The sequence below is a fragment of the Hyla sarda genome, chromosome 2, assembly GCF_029499605.1.
Source record: "Hyla sarda isolate aHylSar1 chromosome 2, aHylSar1.hap1, whole genome shotgun sequence".
Taxonomy (NCBI): Eukaryota; Metazoa; Chordata; class Amphibia; order Anura; family Hylidae; genus Hyla; species Hyla sarda.
In genome coordinates this window covers 183,670,617-183,694,879 of record NC_079190.1, presented here as the reverse complement: position 1 = coordinate 183,694,879, position 24,263 = coordinate 183,670,617, and the positions used below count along the sequence as shown (strand labels likewise).

The 24,263-nt window shown below is 43.4% G+C and overlaps 1 protein-coding gene across 5 annotated transcripts in view; it reads right to left on the bottom strand.

Moving 5' to 3' along the window:
• Positions 1 to 348: 348 nt before the first annotated feature.
• OCA2 (OCA2 melanosomal transmembrane protein) overlaps positions 349 to 24,263 on the bottom strand; it is a 429,791-nt gene continuing 405,876 nt past the window's right edge. For all 5 annotated transcript variants that reach the window (XM_056555890.1, XM_056555889.1, XM_056555886.1 and 2 more), the window contains one exon: positions 349 to 1,304. In XM_056555890.1, coding sequence (XP_056411865.1) covers positions 1,217 to 1,304 — 88 coding nt within the window. In that variant the 3' untranslated portion in view covers positions 349 to 1,216. The remainder of the gene's footprint in view (positions 1,305 to 24,263) is intronic.

The window sequence follows — 24,263 nt, the reverse complement described above, 5'->3', positions numbered from 1 at the left end:
GGCACTTATTGGACTTTGCCCATGTCTGTACTCCAGCTTGTTCAATGCCATGATTTTATAAGCCATGATTTCTATAAAAAAAAAAATCTGACAGTGCCAATTTAACTACTTCCTTTACTTCTTGCTCCTTCTCCTTCCTTTTCCACCTCAACCCCTCCCCCATTTCCCTCTTCCCTAATCCCCATTGTTTGTGAGTTACCAGTAATTTGATGTATGTATATTGGTGACCTCTGCTTTCCATTGTAATATGCCTATATTACTGCCATTTTTGTGTGGTGTTTTTTGTTATATTTTATTATACTTTTTTCCATAAACTTTAAATAAAAAAATACAAATGATGGGTCCAAATTCAGATTTATTAAATTTTTTCCCCAAAAGGTACAATGATTGTATACAGTATGCATTGAATGGACCAATGTCACATACCTCAACAGGAGAAGTGACATTTTCATGTTTTCATAAGTTACAAAATCTGTTAATTTAACAACCAAAAACTGATCAATGGTGTCAAATAATGTAGATTTTTACTACATTTTGTCCATAACTTCAAGTCATTTGTAAAACTTCCAAAATATTTGGGTTGGAGAAAACCATACTAAGAAAATACAACTGAACAATCACAGGGTAAAAATACTGACATTGACGGAATTTATCCACAAAGTTTTCATAACTTTTTTCAATTAAACATGGACCATTAAATAATACATTTGTTTGCATTCTGGTGCATTTTTCATTACTTCATTGTAATTATTCAAAACATTTTCCCATAGGTCTTTTTAAAACTTTTTTTTTTCAGTAGCTTGAATCCTTTCACGTATAGTGCAACCTACAGTGTCATCTTAAGGCTATGTTCACATGACAGAATTTCTGAGTGGAATTCCTTGGAAATATTCAGCACAGAAATGTTGCTGCAGCAGAGTCCCATTGATTCCAATGGGATTCTGCAGCATTGTCCAAACTGAGGAATTTCTATGGTGAGAGAGGCTGAAGTCCTTACTGCCAGACAGCTCATATGACAGATTTCGCTATAAACCAGACAGGGCAACCTGTACTACTATAACAGATAACATGCAGACTGCAAAAAAGCAACTAAACTAACTTTTTCTTTTTATAAAGACTTATGAGAAACAGGAATCTGTAATTCCACTAGCCTTTCAGATCCAACCATAGATTCATAAGAGCAGTGTAACTGTAGAATCCTCTTTTGTACTGTGGCTTATGAATTCCAATTCAATAAGACATGTGAAACCAACAGATAACTCATTCCAATTGTGATGGAAACAATCATCATTGGGAATCCCAACCTGAAAAGTAAGAAAATAGTACTTTAGTTAAATGTATACCTAGGAACAAGAAGGTAACCCCTGCCAGTACATGTACAATTGGATTCAAGTAGAGAAAACAGACATGGTGGCACTTCCACAATTTGTATTTTGATCTACTTGCTTCTCAGCATAAATTCAAAAACTAACAGGTTGTTAGTATACATTTTCATCAAAGGGTACAAGCCCACTCTCCACGTCAAGGCCACCTATTTAGAGTGGGTTCCTAAAGTCCCTAGCATAAAATGGCGTAGCACTGGGCGGCGACATGTATGATTGAGTAGTTCACACTGTTCTGCCCTAACGTTAAATCATCTGCTTATAAGGGGTACTTAAGAAAAAAATTTGGGGGGGAATTTGTAGATTTGTAAATGTGTGTATTTAAAAGTTGCAGTACTTCCAGTACTTCTCATCTGCTGTATATCCTTGAAGAAGTGGTGTAGTTTTTTTTTTTTTTTTTTTTTACAGTCTGTCCATGTTGCTCTCTGCAGCCACCTCTGTCAGTGTCAGGAACTACTGTATGAGCAAGAAAAGTTTGCTATGAGATTTTGCCAGTGCTCTGGACACTTCCTGACACAGACAGAGGCGACAGCAGAGCGCACTGTGGTCAGACTGGAAAGAACTACATTATGTTCTACAACATCTGCAGTGTCCTGATATCAGCAAAGCAACATATAAAAAAAAAATTTAGGACCATATCAAAGCTGGTCATAAATCATCTTAGAAATTGGCTCAAAAATTATGAAATTAGGACTACAAAGAGTAAACAACTTAGTTTCTTTGACAGACAGACTTGACTGATAAGATATTGCAGAAGGCTGTAGAAAAGAAACTAAACAATTGTATATTGCACTCCAGAAATCAGGATAAATTTGTACATTTCCCCTTCCATAAACCTTTATGAATTGCAACCATGTCAAAAATAATTGTTTGCCATGAGAAAACAATTTTGAATGCCAGTAAGACTAAAATCATAGCCCTGATTTATCAAAATGTGTGAGAAAAACTGGGGAGATTTTCCCATATCAATTAATCAGAACTAAGCATTCTTATCTTAACCAACTCTGGTAAAGTGAAATCTGAGTTGTGATTGGTTGTTATGGGCAAAGTCTCTTCAGTTTTTCTCTTACACCTTTTGATAAATCAGGACCCATGTCTAAACTTTTGCTCACTTTTTGTAACTAACCCAAAAGTAGTAGCCCACGTTGGCTAAATTCATAGATTTCAGAAACAATTCACAGAAATAAAAGTTTAAAATATTATAAAGACACCTTGTGTGGACTTCTGTGAATCTATCAGCACATCACTTTATTTCTACAATGTGAGAAACTATACTTATCTTTTACATAAAATATAGAACTCATAATAACATAGTTCATAAGGATGAAAAAAGACCAGAGTCCATCAAGTTCAACCTATATCCCTATTGAGTATCTTATACTAGGGGTAAATGCGGCCATCAGAATACATTCCTGGATCAGCATTCTGTCCCTATAATCTTTTATCCATAACCCGTAAAATTATTACTCTCCAGAAATGCATCCAGGTCTTTTACTGAGTTCACCATGACCACCTCCTCCGAAAGAGAGTTCCACAGTCTCACTACTCTTACAGTAAAGAACCCCCATCTGTGCTGGTGTAGAAACCTTCTTTCCTCTAAACATAGAGGAGCCCCCTTTTTATAGATACACTTAGGGTTATGCACTGCAATCTTATGTACTTATAAATAGTTATTATGTCGCCCCTTAGCCCTCTTTTTCTAAACTAAATAACCCTAATTCTGATAATCTTTCTGGGTACTGTAGTCCTCCCATTCCCCTCATTACTCTGGTTCCCACCTTTCCACCCTCTCCAGCTCCACTATATCTTTCTTGTACACTGGTGCCCAGTACTGTACACAGTATTCTACGTGTGGTCAGACTAGTGATTTGTACAGAAGTAGAATTATTTCCTTGTCGTGGGCATCTATACCCCTATTGATGCATCCCATGTATTTTATTCGCCTTGGAAGCAGCTGCCCGACACTGGTCATTACAGCTAAATTTACTGTTCACTAAAACTCCCAAGTCCTTTTCCACGTCAGTTGTCCCAAGTGTTCTCCCATTTAATTCATAATCCCAGCCCAGATTTTTCTTGTCCATGTGCATTACCTTACATTTATCAATGTTGAACCTCATCTGCCACTTTCAAGCTGAAACCTCCAACCTATCCACATCAGTTTGTAACATTGCACTGTCCTCTATTGTGTTAATCACTTTACAGAGTTTAGTATGATCTGCAAAGATTGTTCCTTTACTATATAATCCCTCTACAAGGTCATTAACGAATATCTTAAATATTCATTAATCAGGACCCAAAACTGGCCCCCGTGGTACCCCCACTAGTAACCCAATCAGAGAAAGTACCATTAATAACCACTCTTAAGGGGGTACTCTGGTGAAAAACTTTTTTTTTTTTTCATATCAACTGGTGCCAGAAAGTTAAACAGATTTGTAAATTACTTCTATTAAAAAAATCTTAATCCTTCCAGTACTTATCATCTGCTGTATAATAAAGAGGAAGTTGTATTTCTTTCTGGAATTCTTTCTCTCTGACCACAGTGCTCTCTGCTGACACCTCTGTCCATGTCAGGAACTGTCCAGAGTACAAGCAAATCCCCATAGGAAACTGCTCCTGCTATAGACAGTTCCTGATATGGTCAGAAGAGATACGGTGTCAGCAGAGAGCACTGTGGTCAGACAGAAAGAATTTCAGAAAGAAATACAACTTACTGTAGAGCATACAGCAGCGATAAGTACTGAAAGGATCAAGATTTTTTATTAGAATTAATTTACAAATCTGTTTTATCACTTTATGGCACCAGTTGATATGAAACAAGAAAGGTTTTTACAGTGGGGTACGCCGATGGAAAACATTTTTTTTTTTAATCAACTGGTGCCAGAAAGTTAATCAGATTGTGTCTATTAAAAAATCTTACACCTCAGTTCACGTCAGGAACTGTTCAGAGCAGGATAGGTTTGCTATGGGGATTTGCTTCTACTCTGGACAGTTCCAGAGATGGACAGGATTGTCAGCAAAGAGCACTGTGGTCAAAAAGAAATGAACTTCCTCTGTATTATACAGCAGCTCATAAGTGCTGGAAGGATTAAAAAGATTTAATAGCAGTAATAAACAAATCTGTTTAACTTTCTGGCACCAGTTGATTTAAAAAAAAAAAAAAAGTTTTCCAACGGAGTAATCATATACATAAAAAAAAAAGAAACATTTATCAAAAAAGTCCCATCAAAATAAAAATGGTACCAATAAAAACTACAGATCAAGGCCTCATATACCCCCATTTGCAGAAAAATTAAGTTGTTATGTGGGTCAGAAGATGACAATTTTAACCTCTTCAGGACGTGGGGCGTATGCAGACGCCCTGCATCCTGAGTCCTTAAGGACATAGCGCGTATTCATACTCCCGTGGGAATTCTGGTCCCCGCCGCTAGCCGGTTGGGGACCAGACCGGGATGCCGGCTGGAATCATTCAGGAGGCATCCCGGCACATGTCGGCGATCGCAGAAAATCGCATGTCAATTCAGACATGCGATTTTCTGCTATTCAGGGCTGATCGGGTCTCTGGTGACCCGATCACTCGGAAAATAGGGATGATCGGAGCGGTCAGTGACAGCCCCAATCATCCTGAGGGATAAGAGTGAGGTCGCAGTGCTACGATTTCCTCTAATCCCCTGCCATTGGTCAGAACTGAATTCTGACCAATGGCAGCGCAGGACATTGGGTTGTCATGGCAACCCCCCCATTCTGCCCACCCCTGGATGTTGGGCAGAATGGGGGGAGAAGATGGAGGCCGTTACCTGCAGGAGAAGATGCGTGGGGATCGCCGATCGTCGCTGGAGACAGCAGAGATCACAGCGCAGGTAGAGAAGCGATGGTGGACGGGGGGCAGGACGAAGGGGGCAGTAAACGATATTTACTGCTGCCCTTCCCAGTGGGTGCCAAACTGCAACTCTCAGCATGCCCAGACTACCAAAGGTTTTCTGGGCATGCTGGGAGTTGTAGTTTTGCAACATCTGGAGGGTCACAGTTTGGAGACCACTGTTACAGTGGTGCCCAAACGGTAGCCCTCCAGATGTTGCCAAACTACAACTCTCAGCATGCCTAGTCTGCCCAGGCATGCTGGGAGTTATAGTTCTGTAACATCTGTCACCTCAGATTTTGCAATTTTCATGAAATTTGAAAATTGAAAATTGCTGCTCTACTTTGAAGCCCTCTAATTCTTTCAAAAAGTCAAAATATGTCCATTTTATGATACCAACATAAAGTAGACAATGTATTTGTGAATAAAATTAAATTTATTTGGAATATCCATTTTCCTTACAATTAGAGAGCTTCAAAGTTCGAAAAATGCAAAATTTTCATGAAATATGGGGATTTTTCATCAAAAAAGGATGCAAGTAACAACAAAAATTTACCACCAAAATAAAGTAGAATATGTCACGAAAAAACAATCTCAGAATCCGAATAATCGGTAAAAGCATCTTAGAGTTATTAATGCGTAAAGTGACACTGGTCAGAATTGCGAAAAAGGGCTCAGTCCTTAAGGTGAAAAAGGGCTGCGTCCTTAAGGGGTTGAACATACAAATTTTGGTGCATGTACCGTATTTATCGGGGTATACCACGCACTGGCCTATAACACGCACCCTCATTTTACCAAGGATATTTGGGTAAAAAAAAGTTTTTTACCCAAATATCCATGGTAAAATGAGGGTGTGTGTGTGCGTGTGTATATGCCGATACATCTCCAGGAAAGGCAGGGGGAGAGAGGCCGTCGCTGCCCGCTTCTCTCCCCCTGCCTTTCCTGGGGTCTAGAGCCCTGCTGCCGGCCCTTCTCTCCCCCTGGCTAGCGGCGCCGCTGCCCATTCTGTCCCCCTGACTATCGGTACCGGCGCTCCACAGCCGGCGCCGATAGCCAGGGGGAGAGAAGCGGCGCCGACAGCCAGGGGGAGAGAAGGGGCAGCGGCACCCATTGCCGGCGCCGCTGCCCCGTTGCCTCCCCCATCCCCGGTGGCATAATTACCTGAGTCGGGTCCGCGCTGCTGCAGGCCTCCGGCGTGCGTCCCCTGCGTCGTTCCTATGCACGGCGCGGCGCACTGACGTCATGCGCCGCGCCGTGCAGCGCATATCAATGATGAAGGGGACGCATGCCGGAGGCCTGCAGCAGCGCGGACCCGACTCAGGTAATTATGCCACCGGGGATGGGGGGAGGCAACGGGGCAGCGGCGCCGGCAATGGGTGCCGCTGCCCCTTCTCTCCCTGGCTATCGGCGCCGGTACCGATAGTCAGGGGGACAGAACGGGCAGCGGCACCGATAGCCAGGGGGTGAGAAGGGCCGGCAGCAGGACTCTAGACCCCAGGGAAGGCAGGGGGAGAGAAGCGGGCAGCAACGGCCTCTCTCCCCCTGCCTTTCCTGGGACGGTATCGGTGTATAACACGCACGTAGACTTTAGGCTAAAAATTTTTGCCTAAAAAGTGCGTGTTATACGCCGATAAATACGGTAGTTATTTTTTAAAGTAATAAAATAAAACCTACATACATTGGGTATAGTTGTCACCGTATGGATCTACAGAATAAAGATTAGGTATCATTTTACCAAAAAGTACACTGCGTAGAAACAGAAGCCACCAAAATTTACAAAATGGGGGTTTTTTGTTTGATTTTTTTTCAATTTTACCCTACAAATATGTTAGTGTTGAGCAGCATAGGCCATATTCGAATTCGCGATATTTTGCGAATATATGGATGAATATTCGTCATATATTTGCATATTCGTAATATTTTCGCATATGAGAAAATTTGCATAAGCGAAAATTCGCGAAAATTATGCAAATTTTCCCATATGCGAAAATTCGTACGCCAGTCTCACACATTAGTATTAGAGCCTTCTTTAGACCACACAAGCTGGAAGCAGAGAGGGATGAAACACATGTGATGTGTATTGTGGAAAAAAAAAAACAATATTCGTAATTACGAATATAGTGCTATATTTGCGAATATTCGTCAATTCGCAAATATGAGATATTCGCAAATAAAATTTGCATTGCGAATATTCACGAGCAACACTAAAATATATTACGGTTTTGCCATAGATTTTGTTCTGAAATGATTGTGAAATTTCATTACAAAGTACAACTGGTGATGCAAAAAACACAAGCCCTTGTATAGGTCTGTAGGTGCAAAATTGAAAGCGTTATGATTTTTAGAAGAGGAGGAGGAAAAAACAAATTGTTCTGGTTCTTAAGGTCAAAATGGGCTGAGTCCTTGGGGGGGGTTAAACCTTGGCACCACTTTTGCTATGCGCCAGTCCTGGCGAACAGTCCCTGTCACTATAGTGTCCTTGAATATTAGAAATAGTGGTCTGTTTATTACTTTACTTAACTCCCTTAGAACATGGACCTGGTGATTTGTGGCACTGTACTTCTTCCTGGGTTAGACACGTGACCTGTACTGAGGAGTTTACCTTATCTTGCTGTATTTCACCTGGCATTTCATTTTCCTCAGTGAATACAGTGGAGAAGAATTTGTTTAATATATTTGCTTTATCCTGATGCCCGTTTATAATTTCTTCTTCATCATCTTTTAAAGGGACAACACTTTCATTTTTAACCTTTTTGCGATTTATATAGTTAACATTTTGGGGTTAGTTTTACTCTCTTTGGTAATGAGTCTGTCTCTATTTTTGCGGCTTATATCTGTTTTGTTTTTTTTTTTGTTTTTTTTACATTTTCTAAATTTTTCTCTATAGCTTTGTAATGCTTCTTCACTGCCGTTCTGTTTTAGTCTATTAAATGCTTTTTTTTTTGTCATGTATTGCCTCCTTGACATTTTTGTTCATCCACATTGGTTTTCTCCTATTCCTGACCCTTTTATTTCCATAAAGATATGTACCTCTTACAGTGACAATTTTAGATATTTTTAAAAGTCTCCCATTTAGTGTTAGTATATTTGTTTTTGAGGACATGATCCCACTTTATATTGTTAAGGGCTTCTCTGAGCTGACGAAACTTTGCCTTCCTAAAGTTCATTATTTTTTGTGGCCCCTCGAGAGATTCCCTTATTGCAGAACATGTTATAATGTATTATATTATGATCACTATTTCCAAGGTGTCCTACCTGCACATTAGTTACTCTGTCAGGTCTATTGGTTAAAATTAAGTCCAGTAGGGCGCCCCCTCTGGTCAGGCCCTGCACCATTTGTCAGAAACCTGTTTCTTTTATGAGATTTAAAGGTCTCAGTCTCCCAGTTTATGTGGGGATAGTAAAAGTCTCCTATTATTACCACTGACTTCTGATTTGCTGCCACGCTCCCTCCCATAGACTTGCATTAAAGGGGGCGGGGTGTGACATCATGAGGGGGCGGGGCCGTGACGTCACGATCCTCTGGCCCCTGCATTGCCAGTCATCAGTGAATCAGATGACAGGGGTGCTGCAGGAGAGATTGTTGGGATTTCCAGTAGTAGGACCCCCACAATCAGACATCTTAGGTGATAAGATGTCTATGGGCAGAGTACCCCTTTAAGCTCAGTCTCAGAATTGTGTGGCAGCACAAAGATACAAAAGAATTTCTGCTGCACTGAGTTCGCAAGAGCACAATGGCCTTCATACTTCTAAAATGAAGGTTTGAACAACCAGGGCTTTTCATGCCCCACCAAACTAAGTATTTGAGGAAGAAGGACCTTGGTAAGAGAGGTGACCAGGAACCCAAAGATCATTCTGGCTGAGCTACAGATAAGCCTGTGTGCAGATGGGAGAAACTTTCAGAAGGTCAATCTTCACTGCCGCACTTCACCAAACTGGACTTCATAAAAGAGTTGCCAGAAGGAAGCCTCACCTGGAGTTTGCACCTAAAGGCAGGGGCTGGCTGACTGGCAAATTATTGCCTGAGAAGCAAGCATACAGAACTGGCTCATGAGTAACAGCCCATTCCTAAGGGAATCTATCAGCTCCATATCAGGCATGGAGTTGAAGATTCCGACAGACAGATGTTAAAGGGGTACTCTGGTGGCCAACGTGTTTTTCCATTTTTGACTTACCCTATTTGTTTTGTTTCATTACTATTCTTGTTGTTTAAGCTACTCTATTTTTATTCTTTGTTGTCTTTTTACCCCCCCCCCCCCCACTTTGTTTTCCTATCTTTGCTTCTATTTCCGGTTTCTTGCTGTGCTGAAAACTACAAATCCCAGCATGCCACATGCCTTGCTGGTTTGGGGCGGCTCCTTTTTTTTTTTTTGTTTGTTTGTTCCACCCTTTACCCACCCTACTATTTTCCTGGGTCAGTCCCCTTATACACAGCACACTAATATAATCCGCCTTGGTTGGGATACACTGGAATACACACACAAAAGGGACTACAACTCCCAGCATGTGCCATTCAGGAGTCTTCAGTATAACACCAGCATGCTGCCTCTGTAGTCTCCTGGGGGTTGTAGTTCACCACACCTCTATAGGGCATACACCAGTGTTTCCCAACCAGGGTGCCTCCAGGTGTTGCAAAACTACAACTCCCAGCATGCCCTGACAGCCTTCGGGCATGCTAGGAGTTGTAGTTTTTCAACAGCTGGAGGCACACTGGTTGGGAAACACTGGTGTAACATGATGTGTATGTTGAATAGGCTAGAACAGTGTTTCCCAACCTGTGTGCCTCCAGCTGTTTCAAATATACAACTCTCAGCATGCCCAAAGTCTCTCAGGGCATGCTGGGAGTTGTAGTTTTACAACAGCTGGAGGCACACTGGTTTGTAAACACTAGATTGTAAACACTAGCATACACACACATAACAGGGACTACAACTCCCAGCATGTGTCATTCAGGAGTCCCCCCCCCCCCCCCTTCCCATATAGAGATCATTCCCAGTATGAGATTTATTCCCCTGACGTTCATACATCCCCAGCCCGTGCACCTTGTCATCCTCCCCTTCAGATAACACTCATCTTATCTGTGTTCATTCTCCTGTGCAGACCGGCATCCTGAGAAGCAGTGCAGTGGAGGAGCTGTGTACTATGGCCTCTCATGCAGACCTCGGGAGGGGGGAGATGAGGGGACGTGACTTATTTCTCTCATGCAGACAGAAAAGAAAAGCTATGACATCTTGTCCACAGCAGACTCAGAACATGGCCGCTGTGGACAACAGTAAAATAAAACACTCTGAACTACAGAACTTCCTGCCCAACAAACAGGTAAGCAAAACACACACATGCTGCCAAAACATATGACACATGTATATTGCAAAAAAACAAAAATGACAAAGATGATGCCATATAGTCAAAAAAATTAACCACCAGAGTACCACTTTAAGGAGATTTAGCTGACAGTGCTTTAGTTCTGCCGATTGCTGTTACGCCTTCAGATGAAATGTCATAGAGGTGGTGTAGAGTCTCTGGAGCACACTTCCAGAGAAACAACATTTTTCTGGTCTGATGAAACCAAGATTTAACTTTTTGGCCTCAATTCTGAGCCTCATTTCTGGAGGAAACCAGGCACTGCTCATCATCTCCCCAATACCAATTATATAGTGATGAAAGATGGTTGCAGCATCATGATGTGGGGTGTTAATCAGAAGATGGGACAAGGAGATTGCTCCATTCAGCTTTCCCTCAACTGTTACCAAAGTACAAAAGATATTCTCAATGAAAACCTGATCCAGAGTGCTCTGGACCACAGACTAAGCCGATAGAGCTTAAGTATCTGTAGATAAGAATGGCAGAAAATCCCCAAATTCAAGTATTCAAACCTTGTGGCATCATACCCAAGAAAATTAGAGGCTGTAATCGCTGCCAAAGGTGCTTCAACAAAATACTGAATACTTAGGTCAATGCAATATTTTAGTTTTTCCTCATCAGTAAACTAGCAAATATTTTGAACATTTTATTTCTACTTTGTCATTATGGGGTACTGAGAGCAAAATGATTGAGGGGATTTTTTTTTTTTTTTTTATCGCAAGGCTGCAATATGACAAAATGGGGAAAAAAAATGAAAGGTTTTTAAGACATTCCAGACGCATTGTATATAGAGGATCACTCTGAACTCTTCTGAAGGGTAATGTCAGCAGAGGGCTTTAAACATTTCACTCATGCCTCTTTATTTATACATTCAAGCTTTGCCTGTATTCCCCTTATTTTTATTGATCCACACAAACAATTAAGCTTTTTGTTGCAGACAAGTGTCCAGATTACAAAAAATAAATAAAATAATGCACATTCCATTGTCAGCAGCAAGTTTATAGTATCTATTTCAGAGAAGTATGGCGTCAAGACTTTCATTATTGAAGCTGGAAACTTTTATTGTTGAAACACTTCATCTTGGTAGATCTTCAGATTTCCCTTGTGCCTTAGATTTGTTGAGAAGTAATTGATTTAAATGAGATAATTCTCAATGGAAAACTGATTAGCATAACACTTTATAAAAAAAATAAAAAAAACATGCGGACAAACAAGAAAGAATTTCTTCAGTAATACACAAAGTTCTTTATAAAGGAGATGTTGCAATAAGCATTCATTTTTATCACTGTAATAGAGAACACTCCTATACTGCTAAAATAACATTACACTAACCCATTGAAGTGAGCCCTGCCAACTAAGTGGAGGACTCATTTGTTAGAGATTGGACAAAGATGGAGTTAACTTGATCCTTTTGAAACGATTGGAAGCTGAAAAAAAAATTGTATTACTATTGTCAGTGATAAATGGTGGTTGTTGATCTACGATTAATACATTGTTCAACCTCTTAAGGACGCAGGGCGTACCTGTACGCCCTGCACCCGTGCTATGAGTGGGGTCACACGGTCGGTCCCAGCACCGAGCAATGGCCAGGACTCATGGCTAATCCGGACATCACGGTGATGCCTGGTATTAGATGCGGCGATCAAAGATGAACACTGGATCTAAAATAAAAGAAAATGCTTCCCGGCAGCTCAGTTGGGCTGATCAGGATCACCGCGGTAAAACTGCAGAGTCCCGATAAGCTGAGAGGACACGGGGAGGGTCCCTTCCTTCCTCCTTATTGTCTGATGATGATCATCTGAAAGGCTGAGCCTTTTTTTTAGGTACAAAAGCCAGAGAGGAAGTTGTATTGGGTCATATAGTGATAAATCATAGCAAGGGTCTTTCCTAGTTTGCTACTTGACAAATAAGGTGTCAAATTTGGAAACAGGTAGTCAAGTAGTACACAGGTTACTGGGCAAATCGGGGTACTGGAGGATGAGGCAGAGGCGTAGTCAACGTAGCAGAAAGTCTAGGCAGGTGGCAAAGGTTCGGAGTCAAGAAATGTAGCAGGAAGGTCCGGAAATACGGGTAGGCAAAACAGGCAATGGAAATGCTTTCTCTTAGGCAATGAGCACTGAAGATCCGGCAGGGGGGCGTGGGAGGTGAAAAAAACTTACAGCATGGTGACAGGTGGATACACTAATTATGGGCGCAGTGGCCCTTTAAATTTTAAAGCTCAGGCGCGTGCGCCCTAAGGGACGGGGACGCACGTGCCAGGGCTGAGAAGAAGCAGCAGCAGGAGTGGAGCAAGGTAAGGGACAGGCCGGCATTCGCGAATCCCAGCCCCACCAGGAGTCAGGGACACGGGGTCGCTGTGCTCACGGACGGTGACAGAGGCCAGGGCGCAATGTGTTACAGTACCCCCCCCCCCCCTTTAGTCTCCACCTCCTTTTCCAGCTCAAGAATCTTTTGAGAATATCCTGATCCAGGATGTTATCCTGTGGCTCCCAAGACCTCTCTTCAGGATCAAATCCCTCCCAATCAACAAGAAACATTTTCCTCTGATGAGCTTGAAGACCAGATTCTCCTTGACAGAATATACATCAGAAGTACCAGAGATGGGAGTGGGAGAAATGTCCTTTTTAGTGAATGCGGTTATAGATGACTGGTTTCAGGAGGGAGACGTGGAAAGAATTTTGGATACGGAGGGAGGAAGGCAGATGTAGCGAATAAGCCACTGGATTAAGACATCTCTTGACCTTGAAAGGCCCCAAATAGCGTGGTCCCAGTTTGTAGCAAGGTACTCTGAAGCGGATATATTTAGATGACAGCCATACCTTGTCCCTGGGTGAAAATTTAGGAGGAGGACGCCTTTTTCTTTTTTTTTTTTCTGAAATTTTTTTTTATTGCAAATTTTCACAAATAAACATAGTACCAAAACAAGTTGTAATGGAAGGCAATACAACGGGCACAAGTGCGCCATGCAGCCTGACATAGGTAGATGCAATGGAAGTAAAAAAACAAACCAAGAATACATAGAACTACATGCAAGATAAGTAGTGTCACGCCGAACACTAATTCAGTAATGTAACCAAATGGACATAGCCGTTCTATAATCGAAGCTCCGGTAGATCCCGGGGAGTACGAAAGGAGCGAGAGGGGAAGAAGGAGGACGCCTTTTTCTGTCCGCTTGGGATTTCATACGGGTCGAGGCACGAAGAAGGGAGAGATGAGTCTTCTTCCAAATGGCGGTGAAGTTCCGTACTAGTTCATCAGCCATAGGGACTCCGGAGGAAGACGGTAAGGGTAGAGGTGGACGAGGATGAAGTCCATAGACTACATAGAAGGGTGAAGTTCCTGTGGATTCGGTATCCCTATGGTTGTACGAAAACTCAGCCCAGGGAAGAAGATCAGACCAGTCGTCATGGCGGGCAGAGACAAAATGATGAAGATAATCCCCCAAAACCTGATTCACCCTCTCAACTTGACCATTAGAGAAATCCAATTTAACGTGAAGTCGTGAACAGAGTGCCCTCCAGAATTTGGAGAAGACTGGACACCTCGGTCAGAGACAATATTTGTCGGCAATCCGTGGAGACGGAAGATATGGGAAAGGAACAGTTTTGGCTAGTTGTGGTGCAGATGGTAAGCCAGGCAAAGGAACAAAATGAGCCATCTTAGAAAATCATTCCAGATGACTGCATTGCCACTAGAAGAAGGAAAATCCGTAATAAAGTCCATTGCAATGTTAGACCAGGGTAGATCAGGAACACGCAAAGGATGCAGTAGACCGGCAGGCTTGGCGCGTGGTGTTTTGTCCCGGGCACACACAGAGTAGGAACGAACAAAGTCCCTACAACCCGTTTCAGAGTGGGCCACCAATACTGTCGAGAAATTAGTAGCAAGGATTTACGGATACCAGCATGACCTGCCAACAGAGAAGAATGACCCCATTTCAAGATCCGGAGTCTCAAACGAGGAGAAACATAAGTTTCCCCAGGGGGCAGATGCTGAAGACTTGCTGGTGCTGCAGAAATAAGACGATCAGGAGGGACAATATGTTGCAGATGGGGTTCCAAGTCTTGCACCTCAGAAGATGTAGATAGAGCATCAGCTCGAAAATTCTTCTCTGCAGTGCAAAAATTAATAAAAAAAGTTAAACCTGGAGAAGAACAGGGACCAGCGAGCCTGTCAAGGGTTGAGACGATGGGCAGACTGAAGATATAGCAAGTTCTTGTGATCTGTATAAATATTTTTTGGATGTACAGAGCCCTCTAAGAGATGACGCCATTCTTCCAATGCCAACTTAATAGGCAGGAGCTCTCAATCTCCTAAAGTATAATTTCTCTCTGCTGGAGAGAAGGTCTTTGAGAAGAATCAAAGTAACTGTCTTACCCTTGAAAGATTTTTGTGTCAAGACTGCTCCTGCTATGACAGAAGACGCATTCACCTCTAAAGTGAAAGGCGTGTCCGGATCAGGTCTTGACAACACCGATGCAGATGTAAAGGCAGACTAACTTTTGGAAGGCTTCTTCGGCCTCTGGAGTCCAGACCATAGGATTGGCAGCTGTTTTGGTTAAAGACACGATGGAGGCAACCAAGGTGGAGTAGTGGGGAATAAACTGTGGATAGTAGTTGGAAAAGCAAGGAAGGGCTGAACCACCTTCAGTCCAGTTGGTTGAGGCTACCCCAGTACAGTGGATAACTTATTAGGATCCATTTGAAGTCCTTGACTGGTAACAATATATCCCAGAAACGGAAGGTTGGTCTTTTCAAAGGTACACTTTTCTAGTTTTGCGTAGAGTTGGTTGTCTCGGAGATGCTGCAGAACTTGATGGAGATGGAGACTGAGTGTAGAGATCGGGTGAATAAATGAGGATGTCATCCAAAAAGACAACACCACAGGAGTAGAGAAGGTCCCGAAAAATGTCGTTGATAAACTCCTGGATGACTGCTGGAGCATTACATAATCTGAATGGCATAACAAGATATTCAAAATGTCCATCTCGCATATTAAACGCGGTCTTCCACTCGTCCCCTTCTCTTATACGAAGTTGTAGGCACCACGAAGATCCAATTTGGAGAAAATCCTGGCACCTCGCAGACGGTCAAACAACTTCGAGATTAAATGAAGGGGATAACGTTTCTTAAATCCTTTCTGTAGGTTCTCTTGGATATAGGTTGACATGGCCTGGGTTTCTGGAACAGACAAGGGGTAGATACGGCCCCTGGGAGGTGTGGTGCCAGGCAGCAAGTCAATTGGACAATCGTATGAACCATGTGGAGGCAAAACTTCAGCTTGCTTTTCGCTGAAGACATCAGCAAAATCCTGGAGAAAAGAAGGTAACCCAGGTAGAGGTCTAGATGAAGGTTCCAACTTGGTCACACTTATGTAAAATCAGTGATTGTTGCAGTGCGGACCCCAGCAAAGGACTTGGAGCTGCAGACAAGGTAGACCAAGCAAGAGGTTAAGTGCAGTGTGGGAGTATGTAGAAGGACAAGTTTTCCCTATGGGAGACTCCGACCTGCATCAACAGGGGTTCAGTGCGGTATAGCACTGTACAGTGCAGTTTTTCTCCATAGACCGTAGAGATGAACAGTGGTTTCAGAAGGCAGAAAACTGGCAGACGATACTTATGCACTAGAGAAGCATCAATAAAGTTTCCCGCAGAGCCAGAGTCCAGGAAGGCCAGAACTGAGAGGTTCACTTTGAAAGGAAGAAGAAGCTTAACCGTCATATTTAAGTGTGGAGAGGACGAATTTACACCTAGTGAGGCCTCTCCAACAAACCCTAGGTACGAGCGTTTCCCTGTGGCTGAGGACGCAGAGGACAGTGCTTAAGGAAGTGGTCTGCACTGGCGCAGTATAGACAAAGATTTTCGGTTAGTCAGCGAGTCCTTTTCTGCAGGGTCAGGCAAGACTGATCCACTTGCATACCTCCACTGCGGGGGGGGGGGGGGCAACATAGAAGATTGTGGTGGTTGCTGGAATACTGGCGCCAACCGAGGGAAGTGCGGAGGACGTGCAGATTCCCTTTCTTTACGTAGCTCCTCTCGTCGCTTGGAGAAACGGATAGCGATCCGGGATGCCAATTGTATTAGTTCATTCAAGGTAGATGGCAATTCTCGGGTAAGGCTGGGTTCACACTACGATTTGAACTACGGTTCCCGTATACGGCTGTGAGGAGGGGTGGGCGGGGCTTAATAGCGGCGCCCGCACTCAGCCGTATTCGGGAACCGTAGTTAATGTATGTCTATGAGCCGACCGGAGTGAACAGCAGCCTGTTTTTTGTCCGTATGCGGTTCCCCGACCGCAGGCAAAAACGTGGTCAACAGTGGAGTTACCCTGAGACATGCTCAGCAGAGCCGTCTCAGCGGAAGAAGCACGAGCAGGTTCCTCGAAGACAGTGCAAAATTCTGTCAGAAATGCCTCGAGATTAGTAGTGATGACATCACTGCGATCCCACAGCGGAGTTGCCCAGGCCAAGGCCCTTCCAGAAAGGAGACTAACAACAAATGCCACCTTTGCTCGTTCTGTTCGGAGAACTGGTCCGCCATGAGGTCAATGTGCATGGAGCACTGCGTCACGAAACCTCAACAGGACTTTGAATCCCCCTCATATTTTTCAGGGAGCGATAAACGGAGTTTGGTTCTGGATGAGACTGCAGCAACGGGAGGCTTTACTGGGGCTGGAGCAAGAGGCTGTGGTTGTGGCAGTTGCTGCTGAGCAGATAGCAACTGCTGCATCATGGTGGATAGCTGGTTAAGCTGTTGTGTCTGCTGGGCCAACTGCTGGGACTGGAGTGCCACAATAGATGCAAGATCTGTGTTTTCAGGCAGAGGAACCCCAGTTGGATCCATGGCCGGATCTTACTGTCACGCACCTGAATGCGGGCTGTCACATAATTGGATGTGGATCCTGTACCTGTGTGACTGATGACTCGGACCGTATCAGGGAGCAGAGTCTAAGGTGCCGCTGGTCTTTACCAGAGCCCGCCGCAAAGCAGGATGGATGCGCTGCGGCAGGCGACACCCAGGTTGCTACCCCCGATACGGCTCGATCACACAGGTAACTGGGCAAAGCGGTGTACTGGAGGATGAGGCCGAGGCGTAGTCAACGTAGCAGAAGGTCTAGGCAGGCGGCAAAGCTTCGGATTCAAGAAACATAGCAGAAAGGTCTGGAAACACGGGTAGGCAAAACAGGCAATGGGAACGCTTTCTCTTAGGCAATGATGAGCAATGAAGATCCGGCAGGGGGGTGTGGAAGGTGCAAAAAACGTATAACATGGTGACAGGTGGATACACTAATTATGGGCGCACTGGCCCTTTAAATTTCAAAGCTCCGATGCGCGCGCCCTAAGGGACGTGGACGTGTGCGCCGGGGCTGAGAGGAAGCAGGAGTGGAGCAAGGTAAGGGACGGGCCGGGATACGGGGACACTGCGTTCACGGCCAGTGACAGCGGCCGGAGCGCAATGTGTTACACATATATTGTTCTGGTCACACGTGTTGCATCGTGCAGCATATTTTCTGCAGCCGATTTTGATACTTATTGATTTCAGTAGTTAGTAAAATATGCAGTAGCAAATATGCAGCAAAACAAGGCACACATGACTCTACCCTTAACCTGTTCAGGACCAAGTGTGTACCTGTACGCCCTGAGTCTGCTACCGTTCTATAACGTGGGGCCACGGAAAAAAAAGAGTTATAGGGGTCAGTAGATGACAATTTTAAACATATACATTTTCCTGCATGTAGTTATGATTTTTTTCAGAAGTACGACAAAATCAAACCTATAAAAGTATTTTAATCGTATGGACCTACAGAATAAAGAGAAGGTGTGATTTTTACCGAAAAATGTACTGTGTAGAAGCAGAAGCCCCCAAAAGTTACAAAATGGCGTTTTTTTCCCTCCATTTTGCTGTAGATTTCTGGGTAAAATTACTGATGTAATTACAAAGTAGGATTGGTGGCGCAAAAAATAAGCCATCATATGGATTTTTAGGTGCAAAATTGAAAGAGTTATGTTTTTTTAAAAGGTAAGGAGTTAAAGTAACTTTCTGGAACCAGTTGATTTAAAAAAAAATTAAACAGATTTGTAAATTACTTCTATGAAAAAATCTTAATCTTCCAACCTTAATCAGTACTTAGCTGCTGTATGCTACAGAGGAAGATGTATAGTTATTTTCTGTATGACCACAGTGCTCTCTGCTGACACCTTTGTCCATGTCAGGAATTATCCAGAGCAGGAGCAAATGCCCATAGCAGAGTTTGTTACATTTCCTACATAGGAGAAATAGGGTAGCTAAGGAATCAGTGACAGTGAAGTGGCAGCATATCCATAATAGCAACTACACAGTTGTAGCCTGCCTATTTTCACATGTTTGACTAGTTACAATACAGCTTGGCAGATAAAAATTTATGAAAAGGTGACTTCATTAGCATGCCATCTGTATTTGCTCTATTAGACAGAATGCCACGTCAGAAGGGCATTCTTCAGTATTTTAACATTCTTTTATTGAATGACCGAGCTATTTATAGGCTTTTCCCAAAAGAAAACAAGCTGTTTTCATACACTAGCTTGACAAGGTTCTCTTTCCAATCTACAATGCAGTATTCATTATTTAACAAGATCTCATGAGGATCCCAAGAAGACAATCTTGTACTCATCGGGGGGAATTTATCATTGTATATAGAGCTATTTTGTGTCTATTTTTTGTGCCTTTTTTCTGCGCAAATTTTGATAGAACTTTTCATCCCCTTGTCTATGGTTAATTCTACCATAGAGCATTTTCTACTGTAGAATCAATTTACTAACTGCGTTTTTTTTTTTTCCGCAAAAAAAATTTGCAAACGGCATTTTCTTGCACAAATATATACCACCTCGGAGGACACGTACCAAAAGTGTCTATTTTGGCACAGTAAGGACTGCTACTCCCATCATGGGACAGACTCTGCCCATGATGGGAGTTGTAGTCCAGGGGCTGAGGTGCAGATCGCACCGGGTCATTCTCTAGAGACGCGCTGCAATCCGCATTTATTAACTGTAAAAGTCGGCGGTACAAGCGCTACACTGCGCTGTCACCGGCTCATGTATACACTGTCATAATTCATAATACCCGCCGCCGGGAGAGGGAACTCTGATTGGTGGATAGCTCCCCTCTCCCGGCGAAGATTTATAAGACTTATAAGAGCTGTATATAGGAGTCGGCGGGCAGCGCGGTGTAGACGCATGTGCCGCCGGCTTGTATAGTTAATAAATGCGGATCACAGCAGGTCTCTGGAGAATGATCTGCTGCGATCTGCCCCTCTGCCCTTGGACTACTACTCCCATCATGGGACAGAGTCTGTCCCTTGATGGGAGTAGTTGTAGTTTCGCAACGCTGAGGGATGGCAATTGCACATCCCCCAGCTGCGGACATTTAGAACTACTACTCCCATCATGGACAGACTCTGCCCATGATGGGAGTTGTTGTCAAGGGGCTGAGGTGCAGATCGCATCGGGTCATTCTCCAGAGACCTGCTGCGATCCGCATTTATTAACTGTAAAAGTCGGCGGTACATGTGTCTACATCGCGCGTCTACACCGGCTTCTATATACAGCTGTCATAATTCATAATCCCCACCGCCGGGAGAGGAGAGCTCAGATTGGTCAATAGCTATCCACCAATCAGAGCTCCCGGCGGGGATTATGAATTATGACAGTGTACTGTATATAGGAGCCGGTGGCAGCACGATGTAGCCGCATGTACCACCAACTTTTTAATTTAAATGCGGATCGCAGCAGATCATTCTGGAGATCTGCTGCAATCCGCGTTTATAAACCGGCGATGCTCAGCATCGCATGGATTAACTGGCAGAAGCCCCGCTGTTTCCAGCAGGGGACAACTTCTGCAACACCCCCCAGGACCATCTGTCGATGGTCCTGGTCAGCGATCACAGTGAATACGCTGTCTGGGGGGTAAAGTTAATTTCCCCTGCTCTGCACGAAGTCCGGGCACAGCAGGGAAAGATGACGCTGAGAGCTGCGGTGGGGACCGCGGCACTTACCAAACAGCTGGAGGAACATGGGTTGGCGGCGGCATCTGCATCAGAGGCAGCAGTGAAGCTCTTCACTGCTGCTTCTGGTAGTTCAAAAACTACAACTCCCAGCATGTCCAGACAGCCTTTGGCTGTCTGGGCATGCTGGGAGTTGTAGTTTTGCAACATCTGGAGGGCCGCAGTTTGGAGACCACTGTACAGTGGTCTCCAATCTGTGCTCTTCCAGATGTTGCAAAACTACAACTCCCAGCATGCCCAGACAGTCCAGGCATGCTGGGAGTTGTAGTTCTGTAACATTGGTCCTTCAGATGTTGCTGAACTACAATTCCCAGCAGGCCTTGCCAGTCTGGACATGCTGAGAGTTGTGGTTTTGCAACATCTGGAGGACTACGATTTGGTCTCCAAACTGTTCTCCTCCAGTTGTTGCAAAACGACAACTCTCAGCATGCCCTTCGGCTGCCTGGGCATGCTGGGAGTTGTAGTTTTGCAACAACTGGAGGCACACTGGTTGGGAAACATTGTCTGTTTCCTAACTGTTTCCCTACCTGTGCGCCTCCAGCTGTTGCAAAACTATAACTCCCAGCATGCACTGACAAACCGTACATGCTGGGAGTTGTAGTTTTGCAACAGCTGGAGGTGCACGGGTTGGGAAACACTGAGTCAAGTAATAAACTCAGTGTTTTGCAACTAGTGTGCCTCCAGCTCTTGCTTAACTACAGCCCCCCATGAAGGGAGTTGTAGTTTAGCAACAATTGGAGGCTCCCTGTTTAGGAACACGCTGCATTATGTGCGCTCTTCCCAGGGGAGAGCGCAAAACATTTACTAACCCATATTTCTTGTTTTTCTTTTCTTCTCATTTCAGATACGTGAATGCGGAGGACTACATCGGATTCGGTGGACTGCGACGATGACCAGTGTTTTTTTTTTTCTCAATAAAATGGTTAACGAGGGCTGTGGGGGAGTGTTTTTCTAAATACATTTTTTTTCAATGTGTCCGTGTTTTTTATAATTGAATTTTCAGGGTTAGTAGTAGAAGCTGTCTTATAGATGGAATCCATTACTAAGGCAGGGCTTGGCGTTAAGCCCCAAAAAACAGCTAGCGCTAACCCCCAATTATTACCCCGCCACAGGGGTGCCGGGAAGAGCCGATACCAACAGGCCCTGAGCATCAAAAATGGCGCTCCTGGGCCTAGGCGGTAACAGGCTGGCGTACAGTAACAATGGTCCTCGCCCACCCTGGTAACGTCATGCGGTTGCTGCTTGGTTGGTATCTGGCTGATACTGAAAATAGGGGGAACCCTATGCGTTTTTTTTTTATAAATAAATAAAATTTAAAAAAGGGTGTGGTTCCCTCATTTTAACAATATTTGCCAGATACCAACCAAGCAGCAACAGCCTGACGTTACCAGGGTGGGCGACCATTGTTACTGGCCCTCCCCAGCCTAAATAACGCCAGCCTGTTGCCGCCTAGGCCCAGGAGTACCATTTTTGACTCTCCGGGCCTGTTTGTACCGGCTCTTCTCGGCACCCCTGTGGCGGTGGGTGCCGGGGTAATATTTGGAGGTTAGTGCTAGCTGTTTTGGGGCTAACGCTAAGCCCCGGCTTGGTAATGGATTCTGTCTACAAGATGCCTTCCACTACTTAGCCTGAAAATTCTATTATAAAAGACACAACACATTGAAATTTTTTTTAAACACCCCCCCACAGCCCTCGTTAACCCTTATATTGACATTTAAAAAAAAAAAACGCTGTTCATCATCGCAATCCACCAAATCTGACATAGTCCTCTGCATTCACGTATCTAAATTTCAAAGAAAAAAAAACAAAAAGTTTAGTAAATTTTTTTGCTTCCTCACACCAGCAAAAACGCTAGTAAAAAACACAAGAAAAACTGAAAACACAGGAAAAAGCTGGGACAGTTTTTCTGGCATTTTTGCTGATGGACAAAAAACCTCAATGGAATCCTGGCCTCAAAGCAATAGAACAAAATCCCTACGTCCACTTTTCCTGGGAGGTAGAGAAGGAGTGCACGGTAGAGCGAGGGGGGGGGGGACGATTCTATATTTGCACAAGATTTATCAAAGGAGTGCACAGACTTAGTAAATTCTGAGCAAGAGTGTACAATAGACAAGCAGTGTAAAGGGGTAGAACTGTGTCTACAATAGACAAATAATGATAAATTCCCCCCATCATGTACTGTAGAAACATGTATACAGGCATGAAAAGGTCTTCAATACAATACAATACTGTATTGGGAAATTGTACATAAACTTTTTGAAATGTTATTATTTTGATAAAACTATAAGAGGTTTTCTAAAGAAAGATATGGTCTATTCAGAGACATCTGACATTCCAAGAGGTCTTAGTATAGATTTTGGAAAAATAATGTACGGGGATTTTCATTGTTTCATAGACAAATCAGCCAACAGGGACAGTGACTATGCCTTACACTACTGCCTATCCAGATGACAACACATAAAAGTGGTGACTGCTGCAGCAACCTCCAGCCATACACTGCTGACCCTGCCCCCACACAACACCTCTGCGAGTTAAAGGAATAGGTCACCTTTTAGCAAAACATAGTAATGATTAGAATAGATGACTTAATGACCCATAATATGTTCAATGTGGCTCCAATTGGTATAATCATGCAGCTCCGCCTATTCATATCCTGTCCCTGTTTGCCGGCAGATGGCTTCTCAGTCCATTAGATGACTGGCTATAGAGGTGCATGTGATGATACACAACTGTTCACAAGCAAGGAGCACAAGCGCATTGAAGGAGTGTATCATCACATGCTCCTCTATATGGCGCCATCTTGTGGATGGAGGAGGCATCCCTCAAGACATAGATACAGAGGGCTGAACTTCATCACTATACCAAACAGGAAGGCAGTGAGCACATCATCTGTCCGTAAGTCGCCCATTGTAAACATTACTAAATTTGCCAAAAAGTAACCAATCAGTAGCCAATCCCTTTTATATGGAATAACTGATGCTTCTGACTCTGTGTCATAAGGTTGCTGTGGCAGATCAACTGAGGAGGATAATTCACAAGCATGTTACTTCCTAGTGGCTACAGGAACTTTCATAGGACCGTGTTTTTTTCCCTTTTTTGCACTTTCGTTTTTTCCTCCTCACCTTTTAAAAATCATAACCCTTTCAATTTTGCACCTAAAAATCCATATGATGGCTTATTTTTTGCGCCACCAATTCTAATTTGCAGTGACATCAGTCATTTTACCCAAAAATCTACGGCGAAATGGAAATAAAAATCATTGTGCGACAAAATTGAAGAAAAATAGCCATTTTGTAACTTTTGAGGGCTTCCGTTTCTACGCAGTACATTTTTCAGTCAAAATGACACCTTATCTTTATTCTGTAGGTCCATAAATTATAACTACATAAAGCCATTGACTGTGCAGTTTAATTAACTATATTTTTATAGTTCGGACATTTATGCACGCGGCGATACCACATATGTTTATATTTATTTTCATTTACATGGTGTATTTTTTTTTATGGGAAAGGCGGGTGATTTCAACTTTTATTAAGGAAAGGGTTAAATGACATTTATTAAAGGAGTACTCTGAGGCAAAACAATTAAGCACCATTATAAAGCTTTCCCTAAGATATATAAGATTG